The sequence below is a fragment of the Natator depressus genome, chromosome 2, assembly GCF_965152275.1.
Source record: "Natator depressus isolate rNatDep1 chromosome 2, rNatDep2.hap1, whole genome shotgun sequence".
NCBI lineage: Eukaryota > Metazoa > Chordata > Testudines > Cheloniidae > Natator > Natator depressus.
Genome location: NC_134235.1, coordinates 248,188,969 through 248,216,892, shown reverse-complemented (window position 1 = coordinate 248,216,892; position 27,924 = coordinate 248,188,969). Strand labels below are relative to the sequence as shown.

The 27,924-nt window shown below is 43.6% G+C and overlaps 1 protein-coding gene across 2 annotated transcripts in view; it reads right to left on the bottom strand.

Annotated features, from left to right (window-relative positions):
• Nucleotides 1-27,924, bottom strand: part of KMT2C (lysine methyltransferase 2C) — a 328,020-nt gene that overhangs the window by 220,177 nt on the left and 79,919 nt on the right. For both annotated transcript variants that reach the window (XM_074946303.1, XM_074946304.1), the window contains exon 3: nucleotides 7,314-7,452. In XM_074946303.1, the coding sequence (XP_074802404.1) occupies nucleotides 7,314-7,452 (139 nt within the window). The remainder of the gene's footprint in view (nucleotides 1-7,313; nucleotides 7,453-27,924) is intronic.

The following is a 27,924-nucleotide window of genomic DNA, read 5'->3' as shown; positions in this document are numbered from 1 at the left end:
ACTGAGAACAGTAGGACAATGGAGTAGACTGCCGAGGGAGGTTATTGAAGCTTCTTCACAGAAGGTTTTCAAAGGGAGGCTGGCTAGCTATTTGTCCTGGATGGTTTGGACGCAGCAACTCCTGCATCCTGGCAGGGGGTTAGACTAGATGACCCTTGCAGTCCCTTCCAACCCTTTGAGTCTGTGTCTCCACTAAAGCACACTTCCCTCCAGAACCTGGAATGGATTCCTGAGTTTCACCATTTCTCTTCTGCCAGCAAATATCCATGAAACTCCCTGACAAACTGTGTTTCACCCCCTCCGATGGTTCACACAGAGAATGACAACCTATTATTACTGTCAGTTACACCGATAGCTCAAGTGGCAGAGGTTTATGCAGTAGATCTAAAGGTTCTGACCCTCCTGATGAACCATGTGGGTGTCAATATGCTGCCATATGATGGAATTTATGTCCTTTCAGTTTGCTTTAAAAAAAAAAAATCTAGGAAATTACACACACAAAAACGAAGTTAAAAGAAGGTTTCTAAGGTTGCAAAGCCAATCACTCAAAAGTTAGGAAATGCCAGAATTAAAATTGCCTGAGCAACGATTACTTAGCACCTTATAGGTATGCTATCATGGTACAGTCTTTAGTTACATGATCATATACTAATTTTTCCACAGGCCTCATTCAGTGCCCAATATGGACCTGTTCAGGGGAGGAATCATGGTTGTGTACTAAAGGCAGATGTTACCTGTAGGATACCTGCTTCATTTATTACAGAAGTTGGAAGGTGTGCAGTGAATGAGACAGGGCTGCAGGGAGAGAAAGGAAGGTCTAATGGTTATGGCAGCTGCACACTGCCCCATGTAACTGGAGTCTATCGCTGCCTCTACCACAGAGTTCCTATGTGAGGTTAGTCAAGTCACTTAAGCCAAAATGTTCGCAGGTGGCCACAAATTCTGTGTTTCTCATTTTCTTGGGTGCCCAATTTCAGAACCTGAGATCTAATTTGCAGAAGTGCTGAGCACTCACAGCTACATCTAAGTCAATGGGAGCTGTTCTTTACACATAAAAAGTGCTATATAATGTTAGGTTTCAGAGAAGCAGCCGTGTTAGTCTGTATTCGCAAAAAGAAAAGGAGTACTTGTGGCACCTTGGAGACTAACAAATTTATTTGAGCATAAGCTGTCGTGAGCTACAGCTCACTTCATCGGAAAGTACTCTAAAAAATCAGGTCCTAGTCATGTCAAATTGAGCACCTAATATTAGTGGATAGTTTTGACCTTAATCCCTTTGGGCCTAGTCTGCTGTCTGTAAAATGGAGTTAACAACAACCACCCCTCATTTTCTGCTGCTCAAAAACCGGGAAGAATTAGTAGGGGAAGCAAAAGTGGATGGGAACCTGAGAGGCAGTGACCATGAAATCGTTGAGTTCAGGATCCTGATACAAGGAAGAAAGGAGAGCAGCAGAATACGGACCCTGGACTTCAGAAAAGCAGACTTTGACAACCTCAGGGAACTGATGGGCAGGATCCCCTGGGAGAACAACATGAGGGGGAAAAGGAGTCCAGAAGAGCTGGCTGTATTTTAAAGAATCCTTATTGAGGTCACAAGAACAAATCATCCCAATGTGTAGAAAGAATAGTAAATATGGCAGGCCACCAGCTTGGCTTAACAGTGAAATCCCTGCTGATCTTAAACACAAAAAAGCAGCTTACAAGAAGTGGAAGACTGGACAAATGACCAGGGAGGAGTATAAAAATATTGCTCAGGCATGCAGGAGTGAAATCAGGAAGGCCAAATCATACTTGGAGTTGCAGCTAGCAAGAGATGTTAAGAGTAACAAGAAGGGTTTCTTCAGGTATGTTAGCAACAAGAAGAAAGTCAAGGAAAGTGTGGGCCCCTTACTGAATGAGGGAGGCAACCTAGTGACAGAGGATGTGGAAAAAGCTAATGTACTCAATGCTTTTTTTGCCTCTGTCTTCACAGACAAGGTCAGCTCCCAGACTACTGCACTGGGCAGCACAGCATGGGGAGGAGGTGATCAGCCCTCTCTGGAGAAAGAAGTGGTTTGGGACTATTTAGAAAAGCTGGACAAGCACAAGGTCCATGGGGCCGGATGCGCTGCATCCAGGAGTGCTAAAGGAATTGGCGGATGTGATTGCAGAGCCATTGGCCATTATCTTTGAAAACTCATGGCGATCGTGGGAGGTCCCGGATGACTGGAAAAAGGCTAATGTAGTGCCCATCTTTAAAAAAAGGGAAGGAGGAGGATCTGGGGAACTACAAGCCAGTCAGCCTCACCTCAGTCCCTAGAAAAAATCATGGAGCAGGTCCTCAAGGAATCAATTCTGAAGCAGTTAGAGGAGAAGAAAGTGATTAGGAACAGTCACCATGGATTCACCAAGGGCAAGTCGTGCCTGACTAATCTAATTGCCTTCTATGACAAGATAGCTGGCTCTGTGGATGAGGGAAAAGCAGTGGACGTGTTATTCCTTGACTTTAGCAAAGCTTTTGATATGGTCTCCCGCAGTATTCTTGCCAGCAAGTTAAAGAAGTATGGGCTGGATGAATGGACTATAAGGTGGACAGAAAGCTGGCTAGATTGTCGGGCTCAACGGGTAGCGATTAATGGCTCCATGTCTAGTTGGCAGCCGGTATCAAGTGGAGTGCCCCAAGGGTCGGTCCTGGGGCCGGTTTTGTTCAATATCTTCCTTAATGTTCTGGAGGATGGTGTGGACTGCACCCTCAGCAAGTTTACAGATGACACTAAACTCGGAGGAGTGGTAGATATGCTGGAGGGTAGGGATAGGATACAGAGGGACCTAGACAAATTAGAGGATTGGGCCAAAAGAAATCTGATGAGGTTCAACAAGGACAAGTGCAGAGTCCTGCACTTAGGACAGAAGAATCCCACGCATTGCTACAGACTAGGGACCGAATGGCTTGGCAGCAGTTCTGCAGAAAAGGACCTAGGGGTTACAGTGGACGAGAAGCTGGATATGAGTCAACAGTGTGCCCTTGTTGCCAAGAAGGCTAACAGCATTTTGGGCTGTAGAAGTAGGGGCACTGCCAGCAGATTGAGGGATGTGATGGTTCCCCTCTATTCGACATTGGTGAAGCTTCATCTGGAATACTGTGTCCAGGTTTGGGCCCCACACTACAAGAAGGATGTGGAAAAATTGGAAAGCGTCCAGCAGAGGACAACAAAAATTATTAGGGGGCTGGAGCACATGACTTATGAGGAGAGGCTGAGGGAACTGGGATTATTTAGTCTGCGGAAGAGAAGAATGAGGGGGATTTGATAGCCGCTTTCAACCACCTGAAAGGAGGTTCCAAAGAGGATGGATCTAGACTTCTTCTCAGTGGTAGCAGATGCCAGAACAAGGAGTAATGGTCTCAAGTTGCAGTTGGGGAGGTTTAGGCTGGATATTAGGAAAAACTTTTTCACTGGGAAAGTGGTGAAGCACTGGAATGGGTTACTTAGGGAGGTGGGGGAATCTCCTTCCTTTGAGGTTTTTACGGTCAGGCTTGACAAAGCCCTGGCTGGGATGATTTAGTTGAGGATTGGTCCTGCTTTGAGCAGGGATTGGACTAGATGACCTCCTGAGGTCCCTTCCAACCTTGATATTCTATGATTCTATGTAGTGAATATGATGTTATTATTCAATATTTGTGAAGAACTCAGACTACAGTGGTGTGCACCATAGAAAAGCCCATGAGGAAATTAATAATTCTGTCTTCAGAACAGGGTTTGAATAGTGTACAGTAAATAAGGCTTAGGCCCACACATTCATCATTTAATTAAAGACTGTATCATAACTAAGGATAAGATCAGGTCACAGAGGTCATAGATTCTGTGACTTCCAGAGACCTCCATGGCAATTTCCACTTCAGCCCCGGAGCAGTGGGGCTGGAGCTGTCAGCGGGTTCCGGAGCTCCCAGCCACCATCACAAAAGATGCTGGACTCTGCGTCCTACGCCACATCATCCTCCCCCACTCAGGCTTTAGTTGTCCCCCTCCGCCTCTCCCCACCCTCCCCCCACCTTTATTTTTAGGAAAAGTCACAGACAGGTCACGGGCTTCCGTGAATTTTTGTTTCTTGCCCGTGACCTGTCTGTTATTTTTACTAAAAGTTATGGTGACAAAATCTTTGCCTAAATCATACTACATCTGCACAAGGAAGCCCAATTAAGGTTGTGCAGGCAACCTTAATTCTAGTATTTCGTAATTTCTGAGTGCTTGACTTAGCAAACATAACAATATTCTTTTTAAACACATTTTTTGTGTATGTAACATTAAATACAGCTTATCCACAACTGTTTGAAGATTTAATTTCTCCTGACAATCCCTGTGGAGGGCTATTCTGTCTAGGTAACCTAATCTCTGTGCCTTGTAGAGAACTCCTTGTAGCACTCAGTGGAGAAAGGAATGAAGAAAGAAATTTTAATGTTCTACCTGTGAAGACCAAAAAGTTAAGGAACTCTGCTCCTGTTTTAAATCAGGCACCTTATTTTCTCTGTACACAGATACTACATATACAGCTGATGTTCAGTAACCAACCACATCTCCTTTGTGAAATAAAGCAGTGCCTAATGTGCCCTTTCCAATTTCTGTTTCTTTATGCCTTTTGTAGTATTGCCACTACCTGGTTTACAATGGCGTGCCCACACTCGGAAGGGGCCCCGGCACCTGGACCTTGGCCCTAACCCCCTTCCCTCCCCCTATTCTGCCTGTGCTCTGCCTTGAGGCCCCAACCCTGCTCAGCCTGTTCCCCGAAAAGGTCCTGCTTGCCGCTTGCTCCTCTCAGTCCCCTCCCCTCCTTGCTCCTCTCCGTCCCCTGCCCTCCCATGAGAGGGTGCAGAGTGCAGGTGGAGTGGGGTACAGGGCCACGGTCCAGGTGCTGGAGCCCATAAAAGATTAATCTGGCCCTGAGTATTGCTAATACTGCAAGTTCAATCATCATGAGACAAACATTGAGAAAGTTGGCAGCACCGCTTTTGTCAGTGCCATGACTCCATCTCTGCTTGATCTTACTGCCCTATAAGAGATCAATAATCCACGCATTTCTGAGCACAGATGCCTCTCTCTCTCTTCAGCCTACTTCAGCTCAGCATGACTTCTGATGCTACTTTTTTATTTTGGTGTCTCCAGGACTCTACTTTCTGAGTTTTAATCTTAACACTGTTACCACTCCTTTCTCCATTTCTTATTCACAACTAGTAGTTCACTCTCTCCTGGACTCACATGTGCGTAAGCATACACACAAACACACTTTCTGCTGGGTAGTTCCATTAAGGTTACAACCTTGGCTCTATTCTCCAGCATCACCCTCAGAGATGTCCGAGTTAGCCTCAAAGTTAGGAGAGATCAGAGAGAAGAAGTACAAGAAAAAAAAAGCTTTGGATATCAGCTGCATAAAAGTAATACTGATACTCCCTGACTACACTGTAACTTCTTTTCTCCTAAATGCTTCAAAGATTAAAGTCAGAAATCCTGAAGGCATCCATTACCCCAGACTTTGTCTACTTTCACTTTACCCTTGCCACGAAGTGTATCTCCCACCTGCAGAACAATGCCAATGTTTTGGCATTACTTCAACATTGCCCTTGCTGCTACTTTTTCACGCTCTGATCAATTTCTGCCTTCTCTGTTACAATACTTTCTTCCATGGTTTCCCTGAGACCTCAAATTTCTAAGCTTTAGGAGGGGTATAAATGTTTCCTACAGAAAAAAAAAATCTGGATGAAACTTCAAAACTGCCCTCCTAGTTTTCAAGTTTCCATGGATTCACAATCCACCCTAACCCCTCTGACCTTATATTCTCCTTCTCCCTAAACCTTGGCATGTTCTCTCTGTCTGCATGCTGGGACACTACAGAATTGAGGGTCAATATTTACTGTATTCAGCTTCATCTATCCGGAATTCTTTCTAACAGAAAGGAGTGGAGCCACTCAAAAGCTATTCCCTCTAACCCTGCCAGGAAGAGGTGTCACCACCACTCATGGACAATGATATAGAAGACAGATAAAAAACAGCAGTTTTTCTTTAGTTGTGCATTGATTTTAGATGGGTGCAGGATTAGATTAAGCAATAAAAATAAATTGACATTTGATTTTTGTCCACTGCCAGGAGGAGACCACCCAATTTTGCCATCAATGCAATGTCCATACTACATCCAGGCCTAAAACCAAACTATCTGGGATCAAGGAAACCTGCAGACTCCAGATACTTGCCTTGCCAGCACCTTCTCAATACATTTTTCCCCCTAAAAAAAGATCTGAGAAAAACTCTCCAGCTACTGCCCTATCAGTATCATGAGATGGTTTCTTGAGCAAGGTTATAAAGATTCTCCTCTCTCTCTCTCACACCCACACACACACACTTTTCATTTTTATTGATATATCAGTGTAGCTCCCAAGATATTTCCCTTCTAACAGAAGTTTGTGACCATGTAAAATCTGTGAAGGTGGGCAAGGTAGGCAATTAAGGCATTAGCCTTTTGTATCTGGGGGCACAGGTGTAAACTCTGACAAGGTGGAAGTGAAATGAGTTTGGTTATTTTTAATCCAAGTCTGTCAAAAACATATAACCATATCATAAAGGCTCCTTAAACTAATATGACACCTTCTGCAACAGAGGCCCACTATTGGGCTAACTAGCTGTGTTGAAGGCTTGGCTAGAGGAGTATTGCCAGAGTTCCATGACATTGTTCCAGTGGTGCCTGCCCATGATAGGCCTTGTTCTTGCTAGTGTCATATGACTGTTACTGTTATTGGCACTAGTAATTTACAGGTACCCAAAATGTAGGGAAAAAGTAAAATACAGTTAACATTTATTTGCATGTTAGAGACTCCGAAAAGTAAAAGTAGGATTATGGCATACAAGATAAAATTTAAAAACAAAACAAAAAAAAGGATTCCTAAAAAGGTAGAAAAATATCCTCTGAAGTACTGTTAGACCATTGTTATATATAACACACGTTTTATTTCTCACCAGAAAGGCTTTACTAGTGGATGTAGTGTATCTGCTTGTATACAAACCCCCAAACTTTTACATTTAAATAGTTAATATTTTGCAATTCTGAATTTCTCCTGTGTTGTGTGATAACGGAGGATGACACTTAAGAAACATGCTTTTCCACCCCCAGTTCCCTGCAGACTAATTAAATCATCAGTCTCAAATATAGCAGCTGCCAACAAGGTTTCTGCTAATGCTTTAAAGCACCAGCACTGTCCCAAGCCTGTTCCCCCAGCATTCTCTGAACCATTACTCAACTCTTAGCCCTTCCCCCACCACTGACTCAGCACCCATCTGTCACTTACTAACCTGGTTTTGGCTTCAACACCAATGGAGGCAGTGGAGCTTGCAGACTCCTCAGATACGGAGCGCTGAAGAATTGGTGTTAGCTGCTTGTTGCTGTCCACTTCGGCTTGGGCATCCTCCTCTGCAGATTGTTCTTTGACTTCTGTTTCACAAGAAAGAAGACGGCTAAGATTCCATTTGTGTGGCTATAAAAATCACTGTTTACATTTTCCCCTTTAATGTAAATGTTTTCAAATAGGTTAGTCAGAGTAATAACTCTATTAGAAAAGAAATATTTAAGTAGGGAAGTATCATTCCTCTTCACATCTACCTAAAGTGAGAACTTTAATATGTGCCTAAAGTCTGTATAATGGCTCAAAAATGAAATAATGGGAGTCCATAATTATTGTCCTTGGACATAAAAATATGTTCTCTCTAATTGACACCTTTTTCATATTTGAGTGTTGGTACTTAAGCAGTTTCTGCAAGAACAAAAGGTTTGTTTCCCCTAAGCAGGGAGAGGAATTGTCAAGTGTGGATGGGTAAATATTTTATGACACAAAAATCTATGTTAAAAAAAATGTGACTTAAAGTTCAAAATCAAGTGCTTGAAAGTCAGGAAATGCCAGATTCACAGTTGCCCGTGTACCTTTAATTCTTCCCCCTTGTGTTTCCATCCCATGCTCTGAATGAGGCAGGGGTCCTATGGAAAAATAGCATCTTAGAAATGAGGGGCTAGAAGGGACCTCAAGAGGTCATCATGCCAAGCCCCTGACACTGAGGCCAGGACCAAGTAAACCTAGACCATCCCTGACAGGTGTTTGTCCAGCCTGTTTTTAAAACCCTTCAGTGATGGGAATTCCACAACCTCCTTTGAAAGCGGTAAAGCGTAGAGCTTAAGTACCCGTATAGTTAAAAAGTTTTTCCTAATAGCTAACCTAAATCTCCCTTGCTGCAATTTAACCCCATTACTTCTTGTCCTACCTGCAGTGGACATGGAGAACAATTCACCATCCTCCTCTTTATAACAGCCCAGGGGAGGCAGTGAAGGCAAGCAGGGGCACAGGCCCCTCCCAGTAAACATCCAGGACACAGAACTTCTCTACCCCAGTGCTGCGGAGGCAGGGAAGATAAAGCTCCTGCTGGGACTGAGGAGAGGGCCATGTGAAGGGAGGGAAGATCAGGCCAGGGCCAGGTGGAGGGAGAGGGAAGATCGAGCTTGTCCTGGGGCGGGTCAGGAGAAGAGAAAGTGAGCTCCCCACATGGCTGGCAGCAAGGGGGGGCAGTGAGTTTCTGTCCCCCCCAAAAAAGGGGTCAAATGTAAATTCCTGTGCATGCCCCTGTAACAGCCCTTAACACAGGGGTGGCCAACCTGTGGCTCCGGAGCCACATGCGGCTCTTCAGAAGTTAACATGCGGCTCCTCGTATAGGCACTGACTCGGACGGTGGAGCTACAGGGGCCAACTTTCCAATGTGCCAGGGGTGCTCACTGCTCAACCCCTGGGTCTGCCCCCACTCTACCCCTTCCCGCCCCTCCCCTGAACCTGCTATGCCCTCACTCCTCCGTCTCCAAGTCTCCTGCACCCACAAAACAGCTGATCAGGAGGTACGGGGAAGGATGGGGAGGCACTCATCGGCAGGCCTGCCCGTGGAAGGGAGGCAGGGAGCAGATTGGGGGCTGCTGACATATTACTGTGGCTCTTTGGCAATGTACATTGGTAAATTCTGGCTCCTTCTCAGGCTCAGGCTGGCCACCCCTGCCTTAACACAGATGAAGACCTGTTATCAGGTCCTCACTCAGTCGTCTTTTCTCAAGACTACACATGTTCAGGTTTTTTTTAAAACTTTTCCTCATAGGTCAAGTTTTCTAAACCTTTTATCATTTCTGCTCTCTCCTCTGGACTGTCTCCAATTTGTCCTCACCTCTCCTAAAAATGTGGTGCCCAGAACTGGACGCAGTACTCCAGTTGAGGCCTCACTAATGCCAAGTAGAGCAGGACAATTACCTCCCGTGTTTCCCATACAACCATCCTGTTAATACATCACAGGATGGTATTAACCTTTTTTTGCAACTGCATCATACCATTGACTCACATATAACTATAATGCCCAGGTCCTTTTCAGCAGTATTCCTGCCTACTGACTTATTCCCAATTTTGTGGTTGTGCATTTGATTTCTCCTTCCCAAGTGAAGTACTTTGTACTTGTCTTTATTGAATTTCATCTTGTTATTCTCAGAACAATTCTCTAATAGTCTTTAATTACATCATCACAGTCTGTCATTATGCATACACATAAGGAGGCCAAACTGAGGTTGTGTGGCAATCAAATCTGGCATTTCCTAACTTTCAAGTGCTTGACTTTGGAACCTGAATAACCGTTTTCAATAAGAAGTCTCTCTGTGTGTAATGTCAGAGTTTTTATTATAATAATTATTTTTAAAGAAAAGGTAAAAAAAATCTATTATGTACAAGTGTAACATTCCTCTGCCCCTAGGAATCACCAGCAGAGTCTGAAGTGGAACACTTTAGCACCATAGCACAAACTGTTACTATGTGAGCTAATGACTGATTCCTTTAGCTGTCAGCAGGACAAGGCTACAGGAGAACCACAAAGATATGAGCATCAGCGTTATGTACTGACCCGCCAATCGGACACCATGTGAAACCAGAAGTAACCAATGAGGCAGCAGAGGGGATCAAACAAACAAAAAACAAAAATGCAAATACTGTTCTGTACAGTGCCTGTATCGCATCTTAACGGTAGGCACTTCTGGGCTGCCTGTCCTCACCCCATCCCTCCTGCGGGGCTGCCACTTGCAGCTAAAAGGTGAAGATGCTGGGGCTGCCAGCCCACGGCAGCCAAAGCCGGAAGAGTAGGAGCAACGCTGGGTTCTGTGCTGCTTTCAGCCTCCCCCACCCCCTTCCCTCCCCGGCCAGGAGGGGGAGGCGCTGTTTTCACACATACCCTTCCCCAGCCAGGAGAAGGATGCACTATTAGAAGCTACCTGTGCTGAGGAGGGAAATCGGCTGCTGCTGGGCTTTGTTCAGAGTTACAGACAACCTCCATTCTTGAGGTGTCTGTAACTGAGGTTCTTCTGTACTTTCCCAGAGTGGGAGGATGGGTCTGGGGGTCCCTCCCTCTGCACTGAAATCATTTTTAACACTAGCTCTGCCAAATGTGAATGGAATTTCATGGGAGGAAGAAAAGGCACTTCTGTTGCCCCAGGGAATTCCCCCTGCTGAAATCAAAGGCCAGATGCGAAAAATGGAGACGAGAGGATTCTTGGGTATAGGGACTTTTCTACTGTATGTTTATAGCGTGCCTAAGCACAATGGTCCCCTAATCTGGTTGGGGTTTCTGGGTGCTACTGTAATTCAAATAAATAAAAATAATAATGGCAGCAATGCACTTTGACCTCGCACAGACAAAAGCTACAGATTAAGTATGGAGGCAAGTCACTTATCAACAGGATCTACATAATGCTTAGATAAAATTTAACAATTTGCAAGTTGGGGAGGCAGAAGTCACCTGAACCATCTGATTTCAGTTAACTGCTCATCATGGTAATTGTGCTGTCCTGACACACTTTTTATTAGACTTCAGGTTGAAAAGACAAATTATAGGTTTTACAAAATTATGAAGTTCATTGGAAAGTTTTCATGTGGGAAAAATCTTTAAGATCCATTATAAAAGAGCTTTAATATACCACAGTGTTCAGAACTCTCCCCTCAGAGAGTTGCTTTTACTCTGCCTGCCATAACAGAACAGACTACACAAAAACAAAAAAAAAGTTAAGTTTTGACAGAATTTATCATGCAAGATTTTTACTTAGTGTATTATCAACGTCTCTGCTATGTATCTCTCATTGTAGCTCTCACTCGTGTTTTTCACATTTGTTGTTTTCAAATTATGCTGTTTCTTCCTCCTAAGCGTGCTCCCTAGATACAGAGACAAGAGTCTTGAGGGCCACGGTTTGAGCCAAGCAGGCCTTCTGGGGAATTCCTGCACTCAAAGCCAGTTCTCCCTGTCCTCCATGCCACTTCTAGGGGAGCGGGTCCCTTGGGGGCTGTACTGTGCAATATGGAGGAGGAGGAAGAAATGAACGATGGCTGGAAAGCTACTAACTGACAAAACATTTCTTTGTGGGAGTATAGTGATTAAAAGGTATCTTCTGATGTTATATTACTAACCTCCCTTCTTCTGGATGTCAGGGACCCAAGAGAGAAAACAGGAGGTGCTTCTCTGGAGGCTGCCTGAGTAAGCTCACAGCAAAGTAGATACATTTTACACATGCAGAACCCTTTAAAAGCAGACTTTTCAGCACCATCCCAACTACTACCTTTGCCTTTAAAAAAAAAAAAAAAACACACACACACAAACCCCCCAGAGCTGGGGAACAAAACAAAGAAAAAGATCTGTATTCTGAAAGTTTACTTTTGACTAATTTTTTAAAAATGTAATGTTAAAAATATTCCAACTGAAAGTATTGTAAAGCCTCTACAAAAAAAAAACATTTAAAAACTTGTTAAATAATGTTTAATAATAATAATAATAGAGTGTTTAAAAGTTTTATTACTATTTAGATGAGCACTGAATTGTTAATAAATACAGGCGCAGGCTGTTCTCAGGCCTACATGCAGCCAGTACAGAACAGGTAGAAACAGCCTGATGGGATAAAGCCAATGCAGTCTGAGCTGCCAGACCTGTCACTGAAGGGTAGACAGAAGCACTGGACAGATTACAGTAGGAGCGCTAACGGTACTCTTGAACTGCAGTGCTCTCACTTGCTGTCCACACTGGCTGTGACTTGCTGCAGGAAACAATGATGGCAAGACTTTGTCAAAACAAGTGTGACTGCAACAGCGGTATGAATACCTATGCATGGTTGCAAGAAGTTGTGTTTAGGGCAAGGTGTTTTACAGGCATGCTAGAGGATTACAATACTGTTAGTAATACTCCAAATGCTCTAGGGTAAACAAGCTGTTTGACAGGTGAAGATGGTGTAGCAGCAGTAGTGACAAGGATTCCTGATGGTGAATTTAAAATGTGAGCGCCTGGAAACAGGAAGGTAAGGTGGCACCCAGTGACCAAGCAACTCTCCATGGAACACCAGCAAGCATTCTGGGCACTCAGAAACCACTGTACTAAATCCCAGTATATTAGTGTGCATGGATGGGGACACGTTTGCTGATAGCTACTGCTATATTTGAGTTTGAAAAGTAGTTTCTAGCCAAGGAAATTTCAAACTTTTTTTTTTTTTTTTTTAAAGAGCACAGTTAATGGGGTGCGGTGCAGGGGTTAAAGATCAAAACTTGGCATGAATGGTCCTCTGTGAGGACCAATTTTTGTTTAACAAAAGAATGCCTTTTTATTTCAAGGAAATGCTTGAAATTTGTGAATATTTATTCATAGAATCCTAGAATATCAGGGTTGGAAGGGACCTCAGGAGGTCATCTAGTCCAACCCCCTGCTCAAAGCAGGACCAATCCCCAATTTTTGCCCCAAATGGCCCCCTCAAGGATTGAACTCACAACCCTGGGTTTAGCAGGCCAATGCTCAAACCACTGAGCTATCCCTCCCCCCACATTATTCAGACACAGCAACAAACAATTAAATCTACAAGCACATCTGCAACCATTTTTCTTGAAGGACTGCTAATAATAAGTTTTCATTTTTTTAAAATAGCCTAAATTTCTCTCCCCCCCCATTGGAAAAACATGGGTTTCACTCACAATGTATAATAATGTATTATTGCCCTGTTAATCCAGCATAGCAGTATGAATTAACTAACTTTATTTGGAAATGAAAAATTATTTCTCCATTTATGTGCATTTAAATTTGTAAGCTTTAATATATTGTATTAAAACATATGTTTGCATTTAACAAACACACACATTATTTAGCCAGCCAATACAGCATACCTTAGTGTAAATTTCCCACCAGTCATGAAATAAAACTTTTTTCTCGGTTTCACACCACTCAAACTATAGTTTAGTTTTTGGTAGATCCTAAGCACAAATTTTCATCTTGTGCAAATCCGTTGATCCCAGCAAGGTGAAGTTTTTAGGATTCTTTTCCAAATACATATTTGGATACCTCGTAATTATATATTTTTATTATTCATATGCTTGCTTAAAACAGCACTGGAATAAAGAAAAAAGGTTCCAACTATCCACTTTCAGATTTTGTTTATGCTTTGATGAATGACTAGAACATGTCAACTTCATTAAAAATAATCCATTAAAAACTCATCCATTTAACCCTCACCCATAACAAGTTTAAATTTAACAACAAAACATTTTGTCCAAACCATGGGAACAGCCACAGGCACTAGGATGGCTCCCCAGTATGCCAAACCCTTCATGGGCCACCTTGAGGAAGAATTTCTGGACAAATGCACCACAAAGTTTATGACACATCTGAGATACATCAATGATATTTTCATCCTCTGAACAGAAAAACTCCCTCACAGATTTCCACCACAACTTCAACAACCACCACAAATCCATTAAACTCTCTGTAGAACACTCCCACAGTAGCATCAACTTCCTGGATACCACCATCAGCTTCAAGAATGGAACCCTGTGACTACTATATAAAAAAAACCTACAGATCACCACACACAACTTCACAGATCCAGTAATCACACCAAAAAATGTGTTATCGACGGCCAGGTGCTCAAATACCACAGAATATGCTCTGAAGAGGAAGTCCGGGATATACACTTAACACACTTAAAATTGCCTTCACCAAACAAGGACACTTCACCAGAGAAGTAAATCGCATCATGGAATAAGACACCCAAATACCTCAAGAGAATCTGCTTCAGTATTGAAATAAATCCCCCTCCAACTGCACAACCCTAGCTGTCACTTTCCACCTCACACTGGAACCCATACGGGGCATCAAACAATTACAACCCATATTCAATGGGGATCACATCCTGAAATAAATCTTTCCCTCTCTTCTGACCTTCAAACACCCCCACAGCTCCTCTAAGCACATCAGAAGCAAGCTCCCCACAGATTAGGATACACCACCTCAAAGCGATACCAGACCCTGCCAGAACAACAGATGCAAAACCTGTAGACAATCTCCACTGCTATGATGATCAACACTTCCGACAACACACCTTTCAAGATCTATGGGTCCTACACATGCCTATCACAACATGTAGTATACCTCATCCAGTGCAATAAATTCCCCAACAACTATGTGGGTGAATCCAGACACTGCCTGCAATTTCAAATGAACTCTCACAGGAAAATGATGAGACAAAAACACCCTATTCACCTGTGGATGAACTTTTCACAAAATGATCACTCTATAACTGATCTCTCAATCCTCATCTTCAAAGAAAACTTGCACAAGACAAGTATGAGAGTTTAAATTCATAACTTTGCTAGACACTGAAAATCATGAACTGAACAGAGGCACTGGATTTATGGTGTATTACACCAATTTATAACCCACTAACTCCTCCCAGCACCTTGTCTTTTCTCCCCCCCTTCCTTCCTTTGCCTCCTATGACTGGAGGGGCATTTCCCTTAAATGGTCCTTTGAAATATGTGTTAACTACTTATGCTAAACAATCTGTTCACCTTGTATTTAGCTGTGACAGTTCCTTTTCCAGTCCAGAAGAAAAAAGAGTGCTGTGGAAGCTTGAAAGCTTCCCTCTCTCCCAACAAAAGCTGTTCCAGTAACAGATATCACCTCACCCACCTTGTCTCTTTAGAAGCACTTTAAACACACAAGGGCAACATTAGAGCATTGTATAGAGAGTGGCAATATTTGTATCCATCAGTTTTTCCCCCTTTGTTGTAGCATTTTAGCCGATTAAATTCAAAGTCTCAGACAAAAATGAATGTGTAGAGACAAACCTAAAATGTTTAGAATAAAGAAATTTTCATTAAACCAAAATATAATAAACCATGTTGATCATCCTCAGCCAGTTTACCCTAAGAAGTCAATCTCTTTGTCAGAGGAAGCCAAACACACTGCATTCTGTTGACTGTGACCCCACAGTGGGAGGAGGGGCCTTTTAGATGTGGGTGGGCTTGTGCCTGCCTGCCTCCCAGGATTTCCAATAAGACCCTAAAATGGCTAGGGAGTGTGGGGAGAGAAATTTTTGACACTGGCCAAATGTCAAATGGAGAAACAAGTCTGTGATCTGAGACAGATTATGGTATGTAACAGAAGAGACCAGACTTCATTTTTTCATGGAGGGGAGATAGCTCAGTGGTTTGAGCACTGGCCTGCTAAACCCAGGGTTGTAGTTCAATCCTTCAGGGGGCCATTTAGGGATCTGGGGGAAAAATTGGGGATTGGTCCTGCTTTGAACAGGGGGTTAGAGTAGACAACCTCCTGAGGTCCCTTCCAACCCTGATATTCTATGGTTCTTTTGTATGAAAATATTTCAATGCAATTATAATTCCATATTATTAAGATTATGCAGTGCTACCAGAATGCATGACTTTTACAAAAATCAAGACAGGTCTTTGGCTCAGAAAACTTATAATCTAAACAAAACATAAAACAGCAAGTCAAGACAGTCAGTGGTGAGAAGAAAAGTATTAATTCAAAAGGTGCAAAAATGTGGCTTGCAGTCAACCTTCTATTTCACCACATTCAGGATAAGGAGATGCATCTTACAAGTTCCAAAATTCAATGCACTACATACAGCCTGGAGTTACTGAAGCACACTTCCCCATGACCCATTACCGATACGATGCACAATACACCAAAACCACGCCTGGGTAACCTTGGTTTTGGCCAGAGAAGGAGTTTGAGTCTCTTTGTTCCTCAGAACCCATTCAAAAACCTCAAGATTTCTGGCCACACTGTGTCCAAGGGTGGTACACTTGCAGATACAACAACTGTGAAAGTGATGTTCAGTGGAAGAAAGGCAGAAAAATTAGATGGTTCTAGTTCAGAAAGAAAAGCCACAAAGCCAGCCCCACTACTTTCTGGATTTGCTTAGAAGTATGGGATTTTACCTAATGAAAAAAATATTTTTGTTCACACAACAGAAGAACCTAGGTGAGTGGTCTAGAGCAGCCAAAAGGAAAATCTCAGGCTTTTAAATGTTCCATTTTCAGTCCCATTTTGAGTGCGCTTCACATCAGCAGCCAAAAAGGAGAATCAGGCTGCTGAGAAATTCTTGTGCTAATCTAAATCCAAGTACCTCTTGTGGCCCGCTTTGAGTCCTTGTTCTGTTTCTCTTTTCTCCTATTATAAACAAATTACCAGAACACTTTCCTTAATAGCTAGCTCGCTTGGCTCTGCCAGTTTTTCCACTGGCTGGAAGAAACATAAAAATAGTTGTATAAAGAATGTATTTCAACACTTCAAAAAAAATACCAAAAACGTCATTGGATCTCTAATTTTACACCTTATTACATAAGGATACAAGCAACAAAGAGTTCTGTGGCACCTTATAGACTAACAGACGTATTGGAGCATGAGCTTTCGTGGGTGAATACCCACTTCGTCGGATGCATGTAGTGGAAATTTCCAGAGGCAGGTATAAATATGCAAACAAGAATCAGGCTAGGGATAACTAGGTTAGTTCAATCAGGGAGGATGAGGCCCTCTTCTAGCAGTGGAGGTGTGAACATACAAACGGACTTTACTAAAATAAGACAGGAGATCTACATTACATACTTCACCTCTCTACAATGGAAAAAGGGCTGTAAGCTGTCTAAAATCCTACCTGGACAACAATCCCTCACTTTCACAGGCCTTGGGAGGCAGGCCAGTCCTCCCCCACAGACAACCTGCCAACCTGAAGCATATTCTCACCAGCAACTACACACCACACTGTAGTAACTCTAACTCAGGAACCAATCCATGCAATAAACCTTGATGCCAGCTCTGCCCACATATCTACACCAGCGACACCATCACAGGACCTAACCAGATCAACCACGCCACCACCGGTTCATTCACCTGCACGTCCACCAATGTAATATACGCCATCATGTGCCAGCAGTGCCCCTCTGCTATGTACATCGGCCAAACTGGACGGTCCCTTCGTAAAAGGATAAATGGACACAAATCAGATATTAGGAATGGCAATATACAAAAACCTGTAGAACACTTCAGTCTCTCTGGACACACAACAGCAGATTTAAAGGTAGCCATCCTGCAGCAAAAAAACTTCAGGACCAAACTTCAAAGAGAAACTGCTGAGCTTCAGTTCATTTGCAAATTTGACACCATCAGCTCAGGGTTAAACAAAGACCGTGAATGGCTCGCCAACTACAAAAGCAGTTTCTCCTCCCTTGGTGTTCACACCTCCACTGCTAGAAGAGGGCCTCATCCTCCCTGATTGAATTAACCTAGTTATCCCTAGCCTGATTCTTGCTTGCATATTTATATCTGCCTCTGGAAATTTCCACTACATGCATCCAACGAAGTGGGTATTCACCCACGAAAGCTCATGCTCCAATACGTCTGTTAGTCTATAAGGTGCCACAGGACTCTTTGCCGCTTTTACAGATCCAGACTAACACGGCTACCTCTCTGAAGCATAAAGATATAAATACAATATGGGGCTGTACATATAATCTTGGTGCATTCTTTTATGCAATATATGTTTAAATCTATATGCAAATTATGCTCTGCCCTCAGTGATGAGAAAAGCTAGCTTTCATTTATTTTAGGGTTTTCGATAGCGTCCATCACTGTAGTTTATGAACACTTCCTAGGTGAGTTATGGCTGCATGGCAAGCTCCTTAATGGACTTCATGGGTAAAATCCTGGATCCACTGAAGTAAATGAGAGTTTCTGCCACTGACTTCAAAAAGCTAGGCTTGCACCAGAGGAAATTTCTGCTGTTTTCCCTTCCCTGATCGGAAACTCTGCTTGGGACATGTAGGTATTGAGAGAGAGTTATTTTGTTTTGACTTTTCTTCTGTCCAATGAGCGGACTATGTTGGGACATCTTTTCTTACGGCACATCTTCCCTAGCAACATTAAGGCGCTCGCTATGGCAGCGCTTTAAGGTGGCTGTGTAGTCGCAGCACCGCCACGAGGGGCTCCCAGAGCTGGTGTACTGTCTACACTGGCACTTTACAGAGCTGAAACTTGCAGCGCTCAGGCGGGTGTTTTTTCACACCCCCGAGCAAGAAAGTTGCAGCGCTGTAAAGTGCCAGTGTAGACAAACCCTTAGAGAAGAGGGGTTTTGCAGCAAACTTTGATCCTGGTCAAATTCTAAATTCGTCTGATCTTCTCTGCAAGTTTGTTCCACAGGTGACACTCTCGATTTTTGATTGAGAACTATTTACCTCTGATGCTCATAGGCTTTGTCCAAGGATGAAAGTGCATTAGAGGAGCACACATCATCAAGAAGTCATCAACATGAGTCTAGCAAAAAAACAACAGGCCAGACAAATGTCACTGGGCACTGTATCAGGGTTACCAAAGATATAAAATAATGAGGGGTAAATAATATCAGCTGACACAATTTTCTAGGTGTCAGTAAAGCATTTTCCCAAGTATCAAACCAGAAGCTTCCATACAACATAGAGGAATAGGGACTTATATAGATTAAGAATTTGTAGGTAAAGTGCCAAATGCTTTAGTGTAAATAGAATAAAATCCTCCTTGCTGGATTTATGAGGAGGAGTTTCCCACAAGAATCACTGGTAGCACTAACTTTATTTCATTTATACAAAAGTGATGTGGAAGAAAGGACAATCTGCACGGTCTCAACATTTACAAGTGACACAAGGACAGGAAGGATTGTGAATTCTAAAGAAGAGGTGAGTAATTTATGAAAGTTTTGATAAGGAACGACAATGATCAAAGGATCAGCATGTAGAATTCAATTTCGGGAAACCTAAAGGGAGAACCAAGGCCAAGGCAAAATATACTTTGGATGGAAATTTGCTTAAACTAACACAGGAAGAAAATGATCTACCAACAGGAGAATAGAAGCAAGAGCTCAGTATTAGACAGAAGCAAACAAAAAAACCCTCAAAGAAAAATGAACCAACAGAGGATACTAGGATGTATTTGTTTTGTTATTTCTTTCTTTAGATTTATACCGATACCCAAAAAGAGCGCACATTCCAGGTTCTACGTACCCTTAATCTTTTAAAACATACTGTTAAATAGACTCCCCAAATTACTCCAAATACACAATACTCTGGCAGACAACAGCAAAATATAGGAGCATTATAACCCATCATTTCTTGATTCTTCAGGAGGTGGTGGAATTTCACAAGTAGTGAAATAGTGATCAATGTAGTGATCAATGGCTCCATGTCTTGTTGGCAGCCGGTATCAAGTGGAGTGCCCCAAGGGTCGGTCCTGGGGCCAGTTTTGTTCAATATCTTCATAAATGATCTGGGGGATGGTGTGGATTGCACCCTCAGCAAGTTTGCAGATGACACTAAACTGGGAGGAGAGGTAGATATGCTGGAGGGTAGGGATAGGATACAGAGGGACCTAGACAAATTAGAGGATTGGGCCAAAAGAAATCTGATGAGGTTCAACAAGGACAAGTGCAGAGTCCTGCACTTAGGACGGAAGAATCCAATGCACTGCTACAGACTAGGGACCGAATGGCTCGGCAGCAGTTCTGCAGAAAAGGACCCAGGGGTTACAGTGGACGAGAAGCTGGATATGAGTCAACAGTGTGCCCTTGTTGCCAAGAAGGCCAATGGCATTTTGGGATGTAGAAGTAGGGGCATTGCCAGCAGATCGAGGGACGTGATTGTTCCCCTCTATTCGACACTGGTGAGGCTTCATCTGGAGTACTGTGTCCAATTTTGGGCCCCACACTACAAGAAAGATGTGGAAAAATTGGAAAGCGTCCAGCGGAGAGCAACAAAAATGATTAGGGGACTGGAACACATGACTTATGAGGAGAGGCTGAGGGAACTGGGGATGTTTAGTCTACGGAAGAGAAGAATGAGGGGGGATTTGATAGCTGCTTTCAACTACCTGAAAGGGGGTTCCAAAGAGGATGGATCTAGACTGTTCCCAGTGGTAGCAGATGACAGAATAAGGAGTAATGGTCTCAAGTTGCAGTGAGGGAGATTTAGGTTGGATATTAGGAAAAAGTTTTTCACTAGGAGGGTGGTGAAACACTGGAACGCGTTACCTAGGGAGGTGGTGGAATCTCCTTCCTTAGAAGTTTTTAAGGGAAGGCTTGACAAAGCCCTGGCTGGGATGATTTAGTTGGGGATTGGTCCTGCTTTGAGCAGGGGGTTGGATTAGATGACCTCCTGAGGTCCCTTCCAACCCTGATATTCTGTGATTCTATGGTAAGTGATTGCCATGTTATTGCTAGCTGGAAAAAGGAAAGGTTAGACAGATGCTAGAGTCAAGAGCAGGGGTGGGCAATAGCCACTACACGAACTTTGGTAAGTCGTCACGGGCCACACATTTCTACTATATTAATGGAGGGGGTGTGGGGTCTGGGAGGGCGTTTGGGTGCAGGAGGGAGTTCTGGGCTGGTGCAGAGTGTTGTGGTGTGAGGTGCAGGCTCTGGCCAGGAGGCGCTTACCACAGGCAGCTCCCAACCGGTGGCGCAGCAGGGCTCAGGCAGGCTGCCTGCATGCTGCGGCCCCAAGCCGCTCCCAGAAGTGGCTACGGCCGGCTGCTGCTGGCATGTCTCTGTGCGCCCCTTGGGTGGAAGGGGGCAGCAGGTCTCCATGCACAGCCTGTACCCACAAGCACCATCCCTGCAGCTCCCATTGGCTGGCTGGTGAACCCACCGGGAAAAATTAGTGGGTGTGGAGCATCCACTGGCGCCAAGCTCCCCCTCTGCCCCCTTCCCCAGCACCTCTCACACGCCGGCCCCATGCTTCTCAACTTCTCCTCCTCCATCCCAGCACTTCCAGAGCGCCGCAAACAGCTTATTCATGGCATTCAAGCTCCAGGATGGAGGGGGAGGACCTGAGGCTGGTGGCTGGGACTGACATCAGAGTCCCCAGGTGGGGGGCCAGAGGCCAGAAATCTGGGTGGCAGCGGGGCCCACAGGCAGGTGGCCATGCTGGGCGCAAAGCCTGGGGATGCTGCAGCACCCCCTGCTCCCCGGACCTATGCGGACCCGCTGGCACTCTCCATTGATCTCCCGTGATTCGGCAAATTCGCTGGTTCAGCACCAGTCAGGTCCCAAGGGTGCCAGACTAGAGAGGTTCAACTTGTATTAATCTCAGCTGTAAAGTATCACTAGCATAGTTTTCTGCATTAAAAAATGTAAAATGTTTGCACATCAAAGAAAAGGCATATATGCCAAGAAATACCAGTGGGAGTTCAGAATTAAAGATATCCGAATGCGTAATAGAGGACCCTGGTATATGAGGAAAGGGGAAAATGGGAGAGCACACCAACCCCCTGGCATGTGAGGAGGGGTGAAAGTGGCTGCACAGAACCCCTGGAATGGGGGGGAAGGATGAGGGACACAAAGGGAGAGAGTTTCAGGGAGGCCCTGAAACAGAGGGGGGTGGGAGGGTGGAAAGTTTGTGGGGTGCACACAATAAGCTTGAACTACAGAAGCTGAAAACCATGGACCCCCTAGTTTAAATATAAATAAAAAAGTTCTGGATGCAACATTCCTTCTTGCAATACCTATATTTAAAACTCAATGTTTCCAGCAACTTGGCTGCTATCACGAGTTAAACTCCTAATGTACCTTTCTTGGCCTCTAAGTGAGTACACATATATTCACATTTCTATTCAGATAGTTTGATTGTCAGATACTTGTAATAAATGCTACTGGTAAACTGATTCAGTAGTATTCACTTACTGGAATTCTAAACTGATGGATTTAGTACCTGTTTTTTCCTTGTTTATAACATGTTTACTTGCTTACTAAATATTAATGCAATGGTTTTGCTACATATAAACACTGGCACATGCACATTATTGTAACACACACACGCACACACAGGTTCCAACATTTTCCACTGCATGCATCTGATGAAGTGGGCTTTAGCCCACGAAAGCTTATGCTCAAATAAATTTGTTAGTCTCTAAGGTGCCACAAGTACTCCTCGTTCTTTCTGCTGATACAGATTAACACGGCTACCACTCTGAAACATTTAAACAAAGTTCTCATAGATTTGGTACATGTCTGCTGGTGAACATTACGTTAAATTTAATACATGCAGTGGTAAGATAAGTGGGTTGTTAGCACGTCATCAGCATTGAGGCAACACTCTTCAGGGGAACCTTAGAGATTAACCAATTTATTTGAGCATAAGCTTTCGTGAGCTACAGCTCACTTCATCGATGAAGTGAGCTGTAGCTCACGAAAGCTTATGCTCAAATAAATTGGTTAGTCTCTAAGGTGCCACAAGTACTCCTTTTCTTTTTGCGAATACAGACTAACATGGCTGTTACTCTGAAACTCTTCGGGGGTAACTCTCACCAGGAGATGGGAGTATGTGCAGAATCTCACTCTGGGAGGTAGGGGAAAGTGGGGAATCTTCCCCCTCTGCTCCCTTCAGGAGATGGGAGACACGTTCCCTCTGCTTTCTCCACTGTGGGAATCTCCCTCCCGGTGGGTCTAAAGAATAGGATAGTGGTTTTCAACCTTTCTACCTCAACCCTGTTTGTAGACCCCTAATAAATTGCAAATGGAGGTGTGGACCCCTTTGAAAATCTTAAGTCTGCAGACCTCCAGGGGTTCACAGACCACAGGTTGAAAATCACTGGAATAGGGGTTTGTGGGGTAACCTCCTGCCTTAAGGGGGGGAATACCCCTTCCTCCTGTCTCTCATGTCTGGGGCCTTACCAAATTCACAGCTGTGAAAAACGTGTCATGGACTGTGAAATAAGCCCTCCCCCTGGAAAGCTAGCTATGGGAAGGGAGAGGGAGGGTCAGGGCTGGAGGCGCCTCAGCCAGGGGCTCCTACCATTCCCCAGGCTCCAGCTGCTAGTCCCCACGCTGGGGAGGGACAGGACTTGCTCTTCCCCTGCACAGCTGCTCTTGCAGGGAGATCAGACCCACCTCCACCTCCAGGAACCTCCTGCGGCTGCAGGAGCGAGGGTGGCAATCCCGCAGCCCTCCGACAACAGCTTTGAGACACCCCCACCGCCACAACTCCCTTTTGGGTTGGGACCCCCATGGTTACAACACTGAAATTTAAGATGTAAACATCTGAAAACTTGAAATTGACTAATTTTCAAATCCTATGGCCACGAAACTGACCAGAATTGACCCTGAATTTGGTAGGGCCCTCCTCATGTCCCTGTCTGACAGCAATGTGGATTACTCTGAATTCAATTGATGCTAACAACATATGACTATTATTACTTATTATTTGTATTACAGTAGTGTCTAGAGGCCCCAACCAAGATCAGGGCACCATTGTGCCATACTCTGTATGAACATGCAGCAAGAGAAAGTCCCTGCCTCAAAGTGATTACATTCTAAATAGACGAGAGAGAGAAGAAAGCAGACTAGAGGTACAGAGAGGTGAAGTGACTTGCCCAAGGCCACATTACACCTTTATATTTACATGAACTCATTCTAAACTCTCAAATTCAAGGGCCCATTTAAAAACCCTACTACAATACTATTACCAGTTTAAAATAGTTTGTTAGGAAATACTGGTGAAGTTTTTGCAAAAGTCCATTTTTTCCTCTCTCTCTCTTTTTTTTTTAAGCTAAACAACCACATAAAAAAAAGGATACCCATCTCAGTAACGAGCCTTTAAAAAAATAAAATGACACAGACCACACACACACACTGACAACTAAAATCTCCTTCTGTTTAATGAATAGAAAATAGTTTTATATATGACGATTAACAGCTAACTGGTATCACTTTTTTTCCCCTGCTTATTAGCTCCAGACCAGTACATTAAAAAGTTCATTGGTCCTGAAAACATTTCTGCCAAAATTATTCAAATCCTAGCAAGTCATAGGATAGCAAATCTTAAAAACCAGTTGTCATAAATATAAAGGGAAGGGTAACCACCTTTCTGTATACAGTGCTATAAAATCCCTCCTGGCCAGAGGCAACATCCTGTTACCTGTAAAGAGTTAAGAAGCTCAGCTAACCTGGCTGGCACCTGACCCAAAGGACCAATAAAGGGACAAGATACTTTCAAATCTGGGAGGGGGGGAGGGAAGGAGGGGCTTTTGTTTGTGCTCTTTGTTTATGTGGTTGTTCTCTCTTGGGACTGAGAGAGACCAGACAGAAATCCATCTACTCCAACCCATCCTAATCCAAGTCTCCAATATTGCAACCAGTATAGGTAAGCCAGGCAAGGCAGATTAGTTTATCTTTTGTTTTATGTGAATTTTCCCTGTGTTAAGAGGGAGGTTTATTCCTGTGTTCTGTAACTTTAAGGTTTTGCCCAGAGGGGGATCCTCTCTGTTTTGAATCTGAATACCCTGTAAAGTATTTTCCATCCTGATTTTACACAGATGATTTTTACCTTTTTCTTTTTTTTTTTTCCCCCTTTTTTATAAAATCCTTCTTTTAAGAACCTGACTGATTTTTCAATTGTTCCAAGATCCAGTGGTTTGGGTCTTTGATGATTTTGTAACCAATTGGTTAGGATATTATTCTCAAGCCTCCCCAGGAAAGGGGATGTGTAGGGCTAGGGGAGAAGCCATCTCCAAGTGGTCTCTTTCCCTGTTCTTTGTTTAAAACGCTTGGTGGTGGCAGCATACTGTTCAAGGACAAGGCAAAGTTTGTACCTTGGGGAATTTTTTAACCCAAGCTGATAAGAATAAGCTTAGGGGGTCTTTCATGTGGGTCCCCACATCTGTACCCTAGAGTTCAGAGTGGGGAAGGAACCCTGACACCAGTTAATTAGGACTACCTGCTTGCTCTCTCCCTCCCCAACCAAGTCTAACTTTCGTTTAGCAGTCAATATTCCCCAAACTACTTAAACTGACAATGTTCCTTTAAGTCCCGTTTGGTCCCTCATGTCCAGAGATATTGGACATGCGCATTTACAATAAGGCTTTTTTTTTTAAATACACTGCCAGAATGGTGTAAAGGGGCTTTAGCATAAAGAAGAGTCAGGCCGATAGCAACCAAGAGGATGGAAGATATGGGGTAAACGGGAGGATCTTTGAGACTCCAAAAGGGATGCAAGTGAAGTATTCCTTCTTGTCTGCCTCTCCTCCAAACAAATTCATTATTCACAGATCTATGCTGATGACACAGGGAGTGTTGGTAAACTAGTTAACATGACTGCGTATAGCCAGAACAATGTAGTAATTAAAGCACCTTTTCAATAGTAATGTATCAGTACAGATTTTTTCTACCTCCTTTAAAAAAAACAAACAAAACATTTTCTATTCCCCTGATAAAGTTTACAAGGGTGTTTCCAGTGGGGAGGCAGGGTTGTGTGTAATGGGCAAGTGTGAGAACAAAGCAACAAGGAGGCTTAGGCTTTGGCAAGTCTACACTAAGCTACGTTGACATACAGTCGCCACAGTAATTAAATCACTTTTGCATGTCCACACTACACTCCTTGTGTCAGCAGTGCGCATCTTCACCAGGAGTGTCAGTGTGGGGCATTGTGGGACAGCTTCTGAAAGGCAGTAACAGTCAAAGTAAGTAATGCAGTGTCTAATTACATCAACCTAAGCACTACACTTCTCTTGGAGGTGAAGTGGGTGAGTTACATTGGTGGGAACTACATTTTAGTGTAGATGCTTACAGAGTTAGGTTGATGTAAGCTGCCTTACGTCGACCTAACTCTACAGTGTAGACCTGGCTGTTAGGATATAGATAGATATTCAGGCCTGTCTGTAAAGACCTATACTCTAAGAATTTAGGTGTATTCTTATCACTTGGCTAGTTATAGAGGTATAAAAGAAAGAAAGAATCAAAATCACTGTCTGCTGGCGTAAGGGCCTTCTTTTACTGTGACAGTCTGAGGCCCTGTGACAGTCTTAGGCTAAGATCTCTGGTTAAGCAGCAGAGGCAGCCATAAGCTGAGAAGCATAGGGTCACATCCTCACATTCCAAACTAGTCACATTGAAATAAGGCAATCACCTCCAGAGAAAAGGAAGAGCCTAGAGGATGTAAAAAGAAGTTTAGCTTGATAGTTTTCTGTTAGGTAATAACTCACTTATCAATAGACACAGCTGGGAAACCCTTATGTCTTTATAGATGTAGTTGTGAAATCCTCACTTCTGTATTGTTTTGTCATTATAGTTCCCACTTTGCTATTGTTTATTTGCATGGTCTCTGGTTCTGTGATTGTTTCTGTCTGCTGTATAATTAATTTTGCTGGGTGTAAACTAATTAAGGTGGTGGGATATAATTGGTTAAATAATCATTTTATAATATGTTAGGGTTGGTTAGTTAAATTTCAGTAAAATGAGAGGTTAAGGTATAGCTAAGCAGAACTCAAGTTTTACTATATAGTCTGCAGTCAATCAGGAAATAAGGGCGGGAAATGGGAACAGGGAATGGGGGCGGGGAAATTGGAATCATGTTTTGCTAAGGGGGGGAAATGGGAACAGGGACACAGGTAAGGCTCTGTGATGTCAGAGCTGGGAAGGGGGACACTAAGGAAGGAAACTGGAATCATGCTTGCTGGCAGTTCACCCCAATAAACATCGAATTGTTTGCACCTTTGGACTTCGGGTACTGTTGCTCTGTTCATGCGAGAAGGACTAGGGAAGTAAGCAGGTGAAGGAATAAGCCCCCTAACACTGGCTTTTGCCTTTCTCTATACTCCCTTTCTTTCCTAAGGATACTGGTGCCTGCTGCTTCTTCAGTTTCTGCTTTGTCACCACTGTTACTGGTAAACATCCTTATGTAGGGCCTGGGGAAGAGCATACATGCCAGCTCCCATCAGAGCAGTGCATGAGAATATTTCACACCACCAGTGCATGAGATAGGTAATGCAACAGGCTAAACTAAGTGTTGGCAGGCTAACAAAATCAATTGTTGACAGTGTCCCTTCGAACTAGACACCCTTCAGAATCCATTAATACCACTCATTTATCAGTAAGAATTGCTGAACACCTCAGAACACTCCCTGAAACCTTCAGCCTGAGCACAAAGTCTCCTCAATACTTTGTAACTCTTACCAAATGGGTAGCAAGAGACCAGACAACACCGCTAAATCTCTCCTCCACATCCTCATAATTTCAGGCCCTGACTATCACAACCTCCTGCTTTATGGCCTCAACTACTGTAACTTTGCTCCCCCAAAGTCTATTTAAAATAATGCTGCTAAAACGGCTCCTTATTCTGATCACATCACCTCCTTCATCTGGTTACCCAAGTCCACTGGCTCCCCCTTAACCTCTACATCAAATGTAAGTTTCTTGTCTTTACCTTTAAGACCCTTCACAATTTAGCCCCACCCTTCCTAGCTGATCTAGTAACTCATCCTGATGTGAACACCCGCCTTCACTCTGCCAGCCTTTACTGCCCACCAGGCAGCTTCTCCCTTAAACACGTCTCTGCTTTCTTTCGCTCTGTCCAACATGCATGGAAAGAGCTCCTCAATAAAATCCATACAGTCTCTTCCTTATTCTCCTTCAGATCCCTTATTAAGGCTCACTTCTGTCAGGACTGCTACAAAACCCTGCCTGATAGTTACAGCCTAGGCAGATTTCCAAGAGCTACATACATGTAGCTAACAAAGCTGTGGAAATTTTTCATCACATTCATTTGTATGTTTTAACCCA